Source organism: Pipra filicauda, unplaced genomic scaffold (assembly GCF_003945595.2).
Source record: "Pipra filicauda isolate LSUMZ 115617 unplaced genomic scaffold, ASM394559v2 scaffold129_size2064235_pilon, whole genome shotgun sequence".
Taxonomy (NCBI): Eukaryota; Metazoa; Chordata; class Aves; order Passeriformes; family Pipridae; genus Pipra; species Pipra filicauda.
Window position 1 is genome coordinate 55,977 of NW_024103762.1, and position 13,009 is coordinate 68,985.

Below are 13,009 nucleotides of genomic sequence, written 5' to 3' on the forward strand. Positions count from 1 at the left end.
AGAGATTATGAGAAATGAAACTTTTTTAAAAAATACATTCAAACACTGCAGGCTTCCGGCTGCCCTTGACAAGAAACTTCATCTAAAAATAATTTTCCAAACTGTGCTTCCAAGAATCAAAGATTTGCATCTGTCATAACTATAAATTTTCCCTCTTCTACATTTCTCCTTTTTTTGTCTAGGAAGGCTGAGAGAGCCATGTGGAATTTGTTATTGTCGATCTGGTTTGCTAGTAGGGATTCTTTTCCAACACAAAATTCAATGTCTATTCCAAATTGTGGTGCTCTTAGTCTGTCCGTATGTCCTGCAACTTTTGGAAAGCATACATTAATTAGCAAATTGGATGGAAATTGCATCTTCCACTGTGGTGATATAGTGGCATACCAGCACTGAGCCCCCAAGACCTGAGTGTCACTACCTAAAAGCCAAGTACAAGTTAACCACCTTAATTTCCTGCTGTGTGCGCCACCAGGTCTGCACAGGGTGGTGGGTGACAAAAGGACGTGGGGATCTCTCCAATGTGATGCTTGGAGCCAGGACAAACTTACCTTGGTGCCTTTCCATGGGCGATAAATTGGAGCACAAGCAATTGGTCCTTCAACTTTGCTCCTCTCTGCTCAGCAGCAAACCAGGGGGAAGGCCTGCCCCAAACGACAGGCACAAGGTGCCACCAGCTCCCTGCCTTTTAGTCATCGCTCTCCTCCGAGTAGGGATTAATTCCAATTTCAAGGAGAGCTGCCTCTGCTGCTCCTGCCCGCGGCCACAGGACGTGTGCCGGGCAGGGGTCAGCGGCGTTGGGCTGCACCGTGGCTTTCCATCCGTGTTTGCTTTCCGGGCGTGGGTGCCGAGTGCGGCAGACCGGAAAGGTAAGTTGGGTGGCTTTTCTGCAGGAGACAAAGCCCAACCTGCTGCTCCAGCTCCCGAGGGGCCCGGGGCACAGCGAGGGCAAGTGGGGCGTTGGCAGGGTGAGCAGGGCCCAGCGAGGGCAAGGGGTGTGCCGGTAAGGTAAGTGGGGTGCTGGCAGGGCCCGGGGCACTACAAGGATAGTTGGGGTGCTGGCAGGGACAGTGGGGTGCTGGTGGGATGAGTGGGGAGCTGGCAGGACGCGGGGAGCTGCAAAGGTAACTGGGGCACTGTCAGGGCCCGCTGCCAGCAGGCGGGCAGGGCTGGGCAGGGCTGGGCAGGGCTGGGAGGGTGTCCGGAGGAGGAGTCTCCCGCGGGTGCAGGTGGAGGAGGGCACGGGGGATGCAGAGGCAGGGGCACGGCAGCCAGACCCACTCCCGGAGGAGCCCCACAGGGTGAGTGGGGCCCTGGGGGGTGCGCAGCGGCTGGGGACACCCCCCACAGACCAGAGGTTGGCCCAGCCACTGGTTCTAAGCACCTGTAGGAGCTGCTGGGGCGGCAGAGCCTGCTGTAAGAGCTCCATGCCTGCGTCATCCAGTCCTCCAGACGGGCTTTAAGCAGGGCTCCATGCTGCCCTGCCTCGATTCATTGCTGTGTGCTTGCTGTAGGTCCTTCCTCCTGGGTGGCCTGGGAGTGGTGTGAAGAGCCTGGTAGGGTAAATAACCCTGAAAAGCAATTGTCTGAAAGCAATCAGGATAAAAGGCATGTCTCCTGTGCTGGTGGGGTTAAGCTTGGATGCTCCCCTTCCCGGGATGTGGGTCAGGGATCTGAGAGGCGCTGGTGGGGGGCTGCAAGGGCTCATCTTTCCTTTCTGACTGCTTCACCTCACAGGGGCTGCTGCCGAGATGGAGATTTGTCCCAGCTGTTTCAGGACACAGGGAGGGATGTGAGCTGGGAGTCCAGGCTCTGACAACCTGCGGATAGAGGGGAATCCCTGGTGAGGTGAAAAGCCTATTTGCAGGTGGCCTGCCTGAACACAGGCTTCACTGCTCAGTTTATCTTCTCAGTGCTCACCTGGCATCTCTAATATCCCAGGGAGCGAGTGTAACAGGTAGATGCTGCATGGCAGGTACCTGCAAGGTGTCTGAAAACAGACAGATTGGATGTGGCACTGGCGCAGTCCCGTCCAGGAACTGAGTTTTGCAGCTGATATTATTCCCGGTGTCTCCTTGCTGCCTTTGTTTTGGAAGTAAATGGCTCTCTAACTGCATTGAATTGCCCGACTACCTTGCATGGCCGGGATCTAATTACCTCTGGAGCTGGGAGCCCTATCTCCAAGCGGCACTGAGGCTTTTGCTTTTAATGACTTGCTCTGCCACGTTCAGAGTGTGACAATGTCGGGGAGGCTGCCAGGACCGGCTGCTGGTGCCACCGTGCTCATACTGAGATGGCTGGGAAAGCTAATAAAAGTTGGGATGTCTCAGGCCAAGCGTCTGTGGCACAGCACTGGGTTGAAAACAGAGTAAATGGGTCTAGTGATGAGTGCAGCTCTCTGCCGTGTCTTGGGGAGTGGGCTGGATCACTGGAAAAGTGACTAGAAAAACAGCTAGAAACAATGAGCTTTCGTACAGCTCTATCACGATGCTCTGGTAGAGGGAAAGAGTGGCCAAATCCAGCCATATAGCCCCAGCAGCAGCAGGGTAGCCCCCCAAAAGAGTGAGAAGTGACTGGGAAATGGGGCACAACCAGGCTCTTGTCTCCCTCTTTGTGCCACGAGCTATCTCTGTCCTCCTGTTAATGTTTACAAGGCAGGTCTGGTGTCATTGTGGTCTGTCCAAAGACCAGATCCCTCCCCAGCTTTCCCGGGATCCTTCTTCCTGCTGGCTGGGGCAGGGCCACAGGACAGTCACGGGGAAGAAAAGCCGGCTCCTTGCTGTCTCCATAACACTATTGGCCCCATATCCAGCCATCCCCACTTGTGGGCACAGGTACGCTGGGTGAGCTCCTGGGGCCTGGCCAGCACTCTGCCGCCCCGGCATCTCCGCTTACAGGCAACTCCTGCCAGGAGGAGGCGGGGGGGGGAAAAGGTATTTTTAGGGCTGTTGATCTGACACCAGCTGAGTTTCCTCGCCTGTGAGGTTGGGGTTTGGGGAGAGGGCAGAAGAGGAAGCCGCAGGGTGAGCTCTTGCTTTGGTTTGTTTTCAGTTTTTAATTGGACCGAGGTCATTCCCTACCACTCTTATCTGTGGCAGATATTTTCATGCTTCTCTCCAGTTCATGCTTACAGTTTTACCCCAGGCGATAGTTACCCAGCAGCCAAAATATTTGTTTATTAACAATGCACTGAAAAGCATCTATATTGTTGGAGCTCTGCTCACAGATTGTTGTTGTATTTTTAAAACTGCTATTGTTATGCTTGGAAAAAAGCAGCTTTCCATAGATTAGCAGAAAGAGAACCCAAACATGGCAGTTTATGCATCTGTTGGCCTTGAGATATGAAGCTGCCCTATAAATAATTGCTTATTATTAGGTTGGTCCTTGCTGACTGGAGCCACAGGGTACACGGTGCTCATATGCCCTGGCCACCCTCTGCACCAGGAATGCTCAGTGCCTTGGGGCAACCAGCTTCCAGGAGCACAGGCTGACCAGGGAGATGCTGGAGTGCTCCAGCATCCCTAAGGGGCAGCAGGTTTGCCTGTGGCGTGGCAGGCTTGCTCCCCTGCGCTTAATTTGGGTGCAGGAGGGACCACTGGCTGCCCTTCAGATCTTGGGGTTGGCACTGCTTGGCACAGTGACACTCCCACAGTCCTGAAATAGCTGTATTAAGAACCTGGGTGATGCCAAACATCTAGCTCCTTGGGCAGCCCCGGGCTTTGCCCACAGCAGGCTACACATGACGGACGGAGCCAAATTTGTGGGGGACCACAGGGATCCAGGTGTTTTCTGGGCTCCCAAGGAGGACATCGGTGTCCTGATGGCTTGTTGGTAAGGGACTCATTATTATTATCTTGGGTGAGGGATGGGTTTAACCCTTAAGTCTCTGGTTTATGATGGAAAAGGGTCCTGAGCCACAGGTGTGAACTCACGTGGGCACAAATGTAAGCAGGTTATTCCTTTTCAAGCTGGATAGTTATTCCTGAGAAAACAAGGAGCAAGGCTGGGAAGGAAAAGCATGTGTTTTGGGAGACATGGGGACTGCATAGACCTTCTCAGGGAAAAGAGGGTCTACTCTTGAAGGACGTTTGCATTTCCCTTCTGAGAGGAGCAGAGAAGCAGACCCAACCATGGCAAACGGGTTGGTTTGGCTGAGGGACACGCTGGAAAAACCCTGAGGAGGAGATAACCCTCACAGGAGATTTGTACACTCTGTGTGGGCTGGGAAACCTGCTGGGACCTTCCCTGTCACCAGCTTACCTTGCTCCTGCCTTCCTGCACCACTCCCTTTCCCTCTCCCTCCCTGCAGATGAGTAATGCCACACGTGCTGTGTCCTCTCCTGTGGCACCTGGCACCCTGGGGCCTGGCACTGTGGCCCAGCTGGCCTCAGCCCTCCCATCCCCAGCCTTTTCCCTGCGGATGGCTGCCCACAACAACTCCCAGGATGGCCAGCAGCTCTTCCTGACCACGACAACGGCGCAGGCCATCTCTGGCATCTTCGTGTGGTCGGCACTCATCGTCACCTTCCACCAGGTACGGGCTGGAGTGGAGATGGGGCTCAGCGCTGGGGTTGACACGAGGGCAAAACTATTGATTGCCCCCAAGTTCGTTGCAAATCACTCAGCTCTGGATAAGTATTTCTTCCTGCTGCTGCCCACAGGAGATATCTCCGCTGTCAGGAGCCTGGTGCTGGCAGCTTGGGAGGATGGACTTTGTCCACACTCTCCCCGAGTGGTTGCCAGAGCCAGGAGAGGCTGCAGGACATTGATACTGCCTGGAGGCAACACCCAGCAGGGTGTTCAGGGTGCACAGCACCAGCTGCCCTGAGCCACACTGCCAGTGGGCATGGTTTAGGGTACTGTGCAGATCTGTGCTGCTGAAGGCAGCCCTGGGGCAAGTTGGTGCCTCCAAGCACTGGGATGGAGCTGCCCAGGAGAAGGCACACTCCTTGCACAGCCCCAAGGAATGAACCCGATTTCCACATGTTTTCATGCAAGGGATTGCCACAGGGACTGGGATGGAGCCCATCTCATGTCTGTTCCCTGCGGTGGGTCTGTGGTAGGAAGCTGGCAGAGCTCTCATCCCCGGGAGGAAGGCTGACAGGGCACCCCTGTGGGATGGGGGTATCTTTGGTTCCCATCCTGACCTTTGGTAGCCACAACTCTGCATTCTGGGCACTTTGCAGATCTACACACACCTGAGGAATTACACCATGCCCAAGGAGCAGCGCTACATCATCCGCATCCTCTTCATCGTGCCCATCTATGCCTTCGACTCCTGGCTCAGCCTCCTCCTCCTCGGCAGCCACCAGTACTATGTCTACTTTGACTCGGTTCGTGACTGCTATGAAGGTGAGCACAGCCTCTCCTCAGCAGGGAAGCTGATGGCAAAGCAGGGCTCTCATCCTGCTGACCAAACTCTGGAGCATCCTGATTGCACAAAGTGGCAAATATCCATCACTTTCACTTCCCACTCCCCTCCCTGTAGAGGTTTTCCCCTTCCTTCTCCATCAGCAGCAGGGAGAGGGTGCCCCACAGACAATGAGCTGGTGCCTTTCAGACACCTGGCTGCAGGCTCAGAGGGACCCCAGTACCATGCTCCTGGGGAAGGAGGTTTTCTGGCTCCCTGTAGGGTAGAAATGCAGCTTCTCCAAAGCGGAAAGCAGACATACCCAAGAAACCGGGGACTTGGGGTGTTTTAAGGTGCTAGATTAATTTTGCTTTTTTGTCTTGTTGCTCTACTCCTGGGGAACTAAGTGGTGTGAGTGTTTGTATTACTTCAGGTTTGGAGCATATGAAACATAAGTGATAGGGATGTCCAGAAAAAGTGTTCAGGACCTGCTCCTTGTTGGCCACCAGCCATTTGTGCTGTCCCTTGGCAATTTTGAGGTCCTTCCATGCAGAGGGTCCCTGAGTGGACTGTGTGTGCCCAGAGGAGCTGCTGCACCTGCAATGAATTCTGTGCACATAGTGCAGTGTGTCTGACTCTGCTGGGAAGTCAGATGGATTTGACCTGCTGCTCCTCTTGCTGGGACCCCACCTGCCAGTATCCCAAATCCTGGTGCAGTGCCAGGTTAGATGAGAAAACACATGAGCAGGAAGGAATGGGAATTCATCCTGAATTTCCATCAATCCTGCTGATTGTGTCTGCCCTTGCCTTGGCAGCTTTTGTGATTTACAGCTTCCTGAGCCTATGCTTTGAGTATCTTGGAGGGGAGAGCAACATCATGACAGAGATCCGAGGGAAGCCCATTGCGTAAGTCCCAGCATCCCATGAGCTCCTTGGCCCTTCACCCACTTTCCCCATCCAGCAGCCCCAATGGCATCTCCTTGGCTTCTGCTTCCAGATCCAGCTGCTTTTATGGGACCTGCTGCCTTCAGGGTATGTCTTACTCCATCGGGTTCCTGCGCTTCTGCAAGCAGGTGGGTACTCGATGGGGAGCATCAGCTCCACTCCCCTTGGACAAGGGCTCTCTGGGTGGCAGGTCTCTTCCCCACTGCCCTGCCAAGGGGGCTCTGCTTCATCATTCTCCAAAAATGCTGGTTTGAGGTTTTTTTTCCTCTAAGGGAGGCAGCTCACCCAGCTTGCCGGCATCTGGCCAGCAGCAGGGCTGCACACTCGCTGTCCTTGCCTCTGACTCACTGCTGAGTCAGGGTCTCCTCCCACTGCAGAACTCAGATTGCCATCTCTGTCCAGTCCCAGGTTAGCCTGGACACTGTAACTCTCCAGTGCTGTGCTGTGCTGTGGGCTGAATCCTGCCACCCATCTGTCCCCAAGCCACCTGGTCCCCCACCTCTGAGTGGCTCTGCTGCCTTTCAGGAGATGCCTTCTGGAAGCCCTGCTCCCTCTCATCTGCAGACCTTGTGCTGGTTTTTATTTCACCCCTCAGTCACTCCTGTGATGAGAACTGCTCTCTCCTCTGTGTCTTTGTCCCGGGAGCATAGGGGTTGGCTCGTGGGGAGGGGCTGGGGGTGGGATGTAGGGTGTGGGATGTCCCTGCGGCTCAGGACACATCATGTCTCTCCCCTGTGCAGGCCACACTGCAGTTCTGCATCGTGAAACCCCTCATGGCAATCGTCACCATCATCCTGCAGGCGTTCGGGAAGTACCACGATGGAGACTTCAAGTGAGGATGCGGGTTGGGCTGGGGAGGGTGAATGGGAGAGGATGGATCCTTGCTCCATCACAAGTGTCCTGTCAATCTCCCTGGGGAGCTGCTCTGTGGGTGGTGAGAGCACTGCGAGCCCAAAGTGCCAAGAATGGAGACTCACTACCCCCAAACAATAAAGGGACAAAACTCCTGTGAGCCATAATAAAAGAGGTCCCACCAACAGAGGAAAAGCTGAGAGTGTCCCCCTGCTTTCTCTGCCCCTTCTTCCCCACCTGGGCTGTGTTCTCCCTTACGGCAAAGCCTGCACTTTCCCACTCCCCATTTGATCCCTCTTTGCCCCCAGCTTGCTTCGATCCCCGCAGCCCAGGGCAGCAGCTCTCTCTCTCCCTGCAGTGTCCATAGTGGATACCTCTACATCACCATCATCTACAACTTCTCCGTCAGCCTGGCACTTTACGCACTCTTCCTCTTCTACTTCGCCACCATGGACCTGCTGCGCCCGTTTGACCCGGTCCTCAAGTTCATCACCATCAAGGCAGTCATCTTCCTCTCCTTCTGGCAAGGTGGGTCCCACCATGGATGCCCAGTGCTTCTCCTCCCGTAGCCCCACTTGGCTCAGGGATGCAGGAGCACAGCTGATCTCTCTCCCTTCCCCTGCACAGGGACGCTGCTGGCAATCCTGGAGAAATGCGGGGTGATCCCTGAAGTTCAGATCATCGATGGGAAGGAGGTGGGAGCTGGGACAGTGGCTGCTGGCTACCAGAACTTCATCATCTGCATTGAGATGCTGTTTGCTTCCATTGCCCTGCGCTACGCGTTCACCTGCCGAGTGTACAGGGAGAAGAAAGAGAACTCGACAGGTAATCCTTCCTCACTTCTTCCTTCCTTCCTTCATCAATGACTAAGAGGAAACCCCCCTTACTTTATTAGTATCCCATTACCAATGGGATGCTAAAAACTACAAGAGAAGTTTCCTTATCCTATGCTCAATGGGTTCCTTCTCCCTGTTCCCTAATGATACCACAAACCATAGCAAGGGGATGGGAAGAGAGACCTTGGTGTGAATGGGCAGAATTAGGGGATACATGATACCCACATGCTGTAGGAGAGGATCCATCCTCTTTGAAACGTGGAGGTGGAGTTGCCTTCCTTCTTGGAACTTGCCACTGCAAGCTGATGTGGCCCACAATGAGCCTCTAATCTTGAATTTCTAAGGAAAAGTGTCATCCCAGTCTTGAAGTGCTTGGGCTCATTGACTGACTGATGTCCCATCACCCTCCTGCTCTCCCTCTTTTGCAGCAAACCTTGCCCCGATGCAGAGCATCTCGAGTGGGCTGAAGGAGACCATCAGCCCCCAGGACATCGTGCAGGATGCCATCCACAACTTCTCGCCCACGTACCAGCAGTACACTCAGCAGTCAATGCAGGAAGCAGAGTGCAAGGCACCAGGGCAGAACGGGCACGTGGCCTCCAAAATGGATGGCCAGAGCAGCAGGAAGAGCAAAAACATTGAGAAGAGAGTGCTGATCCTGTCAGATGAGGAACTGTAGGAGATATCAGAAGGAACAGTGACACTGGAAAGATTTAAACCCATGCAAATGGGAGGTGCCTCGAGGCTGAGACAACCTGGTCTAATCAGAGCACTGGGAAGCCAGGAACTCTACCCAAAAAGCCAGTCTCTCGAAGGGAAGATGCAATAACCCAAGGAAAGGTTAAATCAAACAGTGCCAGCTTCTGCTGTCCCATCTCTCCTGCTGTTACGGATGAGGCTGTGTTTGACCCTGCATTGCTGCCCCACTGCTGGTGCCTCTGTGCCAGCCCCGTGCCAACACTGGGGGATGCCAGGCAGGCAGGGGAGCCAGGGTGCAGGACAGACCAGCTGCCCTCACTCTCCTCTTACCTCTAAGCAGTGCTGAGGCCTGAGAGAAATGCTTTTCTCAGCACAGTTCTGTTCTAGTTTCTCCCAATTTGAGTAAAAAATGATCTCCAAGGGCCCCGTGGAGAAAACTAGCCCAGGAAGGTGACTTCGCTTCACCTCAAAACCCGGTAATGGTTGAAAGACGTCATTCCTTATTTTTACATCTTTTCCCCTCTCCTTCTCCCAGAAAAGCCTACAGAGTTGAGCAAAAGACCTTTACCATGGAAGAAGAGCAAGTAATCTTCTTCTTCTCCCTCCAGATGTGGATGCAGCTGTCTGAGTAACTCCCCCGGGAGCTCAGGCAGGACCTCACTGGGGCTAATCAGAGGTCTGCAGCTGCATTTCTGAGATCTGCAAGTGACAGAAGTGCTTGTTTATGTCTAAAGCAGCTTATCTCTGAATGGATCAGAAGTTAAAAGGGATTCCAGCTTCCTTATCAGAGTCTTTATTAGGGAACTGGACTGTGACTGGTGGTGGTAGGAATTCATTTACTGGGAACTGTCTGTTCCTCCTCATCCTTCACTATTCCTGGTCCCTGGGCATTGCCTGACCTGTGGGAAGGCAGGTGGGAGCTGAGCCCAGTTGGGTGACCATCGTGGGGATAGAGAGGTGCTGGGGGATGTCACCACTCAGGGCAGGACCACTGGTAGGGGAAGAGCCTGAAAGGAGAGATTTTCCCTGTATCAGTGATGGAGAGTGCACATCCTTCTGTTAAATTTCCTCTCTGTTTTTTCCCCCCCCAGTTTTCAGTCTGATTTCTATTCCCTTGTAATCAGATGATCTCTGTGAACTTACCTAGGCACTGGTTGGGCTGTTGTCTGGGGTGGGAGCTGGGTAGTGGAAGGACGAGGGCAAGTCTGCAGCCTCAGATTTGCAGTCATGTGGCAAACAAACCGATAGGTAAGGCCTGGAGCCCTGTTACACACAACTCCAAGCGTTTGGGTCCTTTTTACCCCCCCGCTCTTAAACTGCAAAATGTAAATCATAACATGAAATTATTTTATTTATTTCTTTTTTCTAATAAACAGCAATTTCTAGCACGGAGCAAGCATTTTCACTGAGCTCAGCAAGCAGAGCCCTCGATCTGCTTGTTCCTGCTATAATGCTGATGCTCTTAAGCTTAACGTCCTCCCTGCCCCTCAATGCTGGCCCAGCAGAAATACCTGCACACGCAGCATCCTGCACATTTTGGCATTCCTGGGGGATTTGTGCTCATCTTTTTCACTCCACAAAGAATGTGCATGTCCCCTGCTTCCTCTCCTTGCGCAGCACGTCTTCCAACCCTCGCCTAAGATGTGGGTGCAGTGGTTCAGAGGTGCTAGATCTGGTTTAGCTAAGATCTGGTAAGCCCAGCTAGATCTGGTAAGCCCAGACTCCAGCACCAACAAGACAACCAGTTGATGATTTTTGGAGAAATCTTACCATGCCAAAGCCCAGATTCCACACAAGCATCCTATAGCTCAGCCAGTCTCACGAGTCCCCGTGGTCCAAAGCTGCTCATACCTGCTCAGCAGGTGAGACAGCTGCCACTTATCCTGCAAGGAGGTCCATAAACAAGAGCCATATGGTCTGCGCATCCAGGCATTCATCCAGGAACCTGTGCATCCTGGGAGCAGGACTGTCCTGCCCACAAAGTGCAGCCTCCGTGCTCAGGGACGAGGCTGCTTGGCTTTGTAACACAGCCAGCACCGAAATAGGGACATCTCAGCTGAGCATCTTCATCTTCACCCCTCTGGGAGAGGATGGCCACAGCTGCAGGAGCAGAGGCTGCTCCGGCTCCCGGGGCGAGGACAGACTGCAAAGGTGATGATGGCACATCTGTCGACGCACTCGCAGCCGCTGAGATAAAGACTTGCACAAGAACACAGCAAGAACTGTGGTTGTACTTCACTGCACAAATGATCGTCTCCGGTGCATAATGGGCTGCCTCCATTGCTCTGCCAGCAGGTGCAATTCCCACCGCAGACAATAACATTTGCCTATTTATGTCAAGCCCTGATTACTGTATTATATGTAAAACAGATCTTTCTTGCAAGCCAAACAAGGGGGGGAAGAAAAAAAAGTCAGCTGTGACTCATGCAAGTCAGCAGTGTGATACCAGCCTGAAGGAGCCGTGCTGGGCTGGACACCAGCTGGCTGCCGCGACAGCAGCAGCAGGCACCCTCCCTGCTCCCTCCCTGCTCCAGCCGGTGCGAGCTGGGCCTCCTGCTCGTCCTTTTTCTTGGAGAGGGGAGAGAGGCAAGAGCTGACGGCTCAGGCTGGGCGCTGTCACGGCCCTCCAACCCTTACGCTGTCAAAGCGCATCCACAGGGAACAGAAATGCCAGCGGTGGTGTGGGCTGGATGTGGTCCCACGCTCCTCTGCTAATGCGTCTCCTCCACCTCCTCAACAAGGACGCGGGGAAAGCTGGCGGCGAGCACCCGGGTGACCTACACAGGAGCCTGCTGAGCCTGGAGCCACGCCAGCAGGCAGCCCGGGAGGAACAGGCGTCTCTCACTGCCAGCAGCAGGCTCTGGTGGTCGGCAGATTTGTTTTCCAGTTGTCACCTGTCCTCGGGCTTCCCCCAAGGGCAAGGCTGAGCTGCAGCCCTGCCATTGCACCTGCAGGAGCTAGGGCTGACCACCCTACAAGCAGAGGGGAAGGAAGGTGGCCACTGGCACCACAGCAGAGCCAGCTCTCACACATGGCTGCTCACCATGCAGCACCCAGTCAGAGACAGACACTTCTTTTTTTGGGTGCTAACACCTACCAGTGAGTCCCTGGGCCCAGCTGCTGACAGGCAACAGGCTGCCAGACCTGCACCAGAGAGCAGGATTTGTGCTTTTGCCACCCTGTTCACAAAGACCCTTCCCTAAGACTTCTCCCCTAAGCATGGTGAAGGTTGAGTTTCCTTTCACTGCTGAACCTCCACCTGGACCCTTCCTCATGCCCTTTTCCTCCTGAAATAATGTTCCTCCATGCTTCCAACAGTCACAACTGGCCCACCTCCCTCTCCTCTCCCTTGTCACTGGCTCCTTGCTGCCATCTCTTCAGGCAGGAGCTGAAGCAGCTGATGATGCTTTTTTTGCTCAGCAGGGAGACTGCAATCACCCCCCAGGCTTCACCCACTGCCTGCTCAGCCAAGCCTGCCTGGCCCCACCTAATGACCATCCATTACCTGCTGACACACAAAGCCTTTCAGCCCTGCTCCTCTCCACTTTGCCCTACCTCTAATTCCAGCTTTGGCCAACACACCCATCTGCCTCCAACCTACTGCGTCAATATGGCCAAGTGTTTTCCCCCTTCAGCTGCCCCCTAAAGAAAAACAACCGCTTGGAATAGGAGTTCAAAGCCAACACAACCCCTGGGAGCTCACTGGCACAAGGTACCACCCCTTTAAAGCCCCAACAGGGACAAGCAAAAAGATGAAGTGTTGATGTAAGGGTTTATTCACAGGCAGTTGCACGGGGAAACAGTGAAGGGATATTTCACAACCCAAAGAAAGAAAGAGGAGTGTCTCTCTGCAGCACTGCAAGACAGGTCACAGTGTCTCCAAGCCACAAGTGGCCTTGCTCAGCATCACGACTGCAGGCAGGTGCCTGCTGAGCTGTCAGTCCTGCTTGTGCTAACACAGACACCCACTGATTGTGCACAAAGGCACAGCCAGGGTTAGGAACAGGTACACGTGGTCTGAGCATGGGATCAACCTGACAAACAGCTCGGACAAGAGCCATCCCTTAAGCACATTCCAAATAGCCCAAGAAAGCACCACAGAAAGGCTGAGATGGGCTCCGCCTGCCTGGGTCAGACAATTGCAACAGCCCAAGCTGCCATCCCACTTGCCTTAGCCCAGCCTGCCTCCAAAAAACACACTGCTCACCGCAGCGCCACAACCAGCAACCAGCTGCGTGCTGCACTGGGGACAGGCAGCAAAAAACCCAAGGAAAACACTCCACTGAAGATCAATTCAGGCTCCAAAATGCTGACCATAGACCAGGGCAAG

The 13,009-nt window shown here is 54.0% G+C and overlaps 1 protein-coding gene across 1 annotated transcript; it reads left to right on the plus strand.

Moving 5' to 3' along the window:
- Positions 1-1,689: 1,689 nt before the first annotated feature.
- Positions 1,690-10,060, plus strand: TMEM184A (transmembrane protein 184A). Its single transcript, XM_027726334.2, has 9 exons — positions 1,690-1,840; positions 4,307-4,531; positions 5,184-5,349; positions 6,163-6,253; positions 6,345-6,420; positions 7,033-7,124; positions 7,503-7,672; positions 7,772-7,969; positions 8,409-10,060. Exons 2-9 carry the CDS (start codon positions 4,307-4,309, stop codon positions 8,657-8,659), a joined length of 1,269 nt encoding a protein of 422 aa, XP_027582135.1. The 5' UTR covers positions 1,690-1,840; the 3' UTR covers positions 8,660-10,060.
- Positions 10,061-13,009: the final 2,949 nt, after the last annotated feature.

What these genes read in the sequence shown, in the direction of transcription:
- TMEM184A (XM_027726334.2), top strand. Translation starts at nt 4,307, where the DNA reads ATGAGTAATGCCACACGTGCTGTGTCCTCTCCTGTGGCACCTGGCACC. An exon ending in GGTTCGTGACTGCTATGAAG is followed by an intron (nt 5,350 to 6,162) that starts GTGAGCACAGCC and finishes TTGCCTTGGCAG; the next exon opens with CTTTTGTGATTTACAGCTTC. An exon ending in CTTCCTCTCCTTCTGGCAAG is followed by an intron (nt 7,673 to 7,771) that starts GTGGGTCCCACC and finishes TCCCCTGCACAG; the next exon opens with GGACGCTGCTGGCAATCCTG.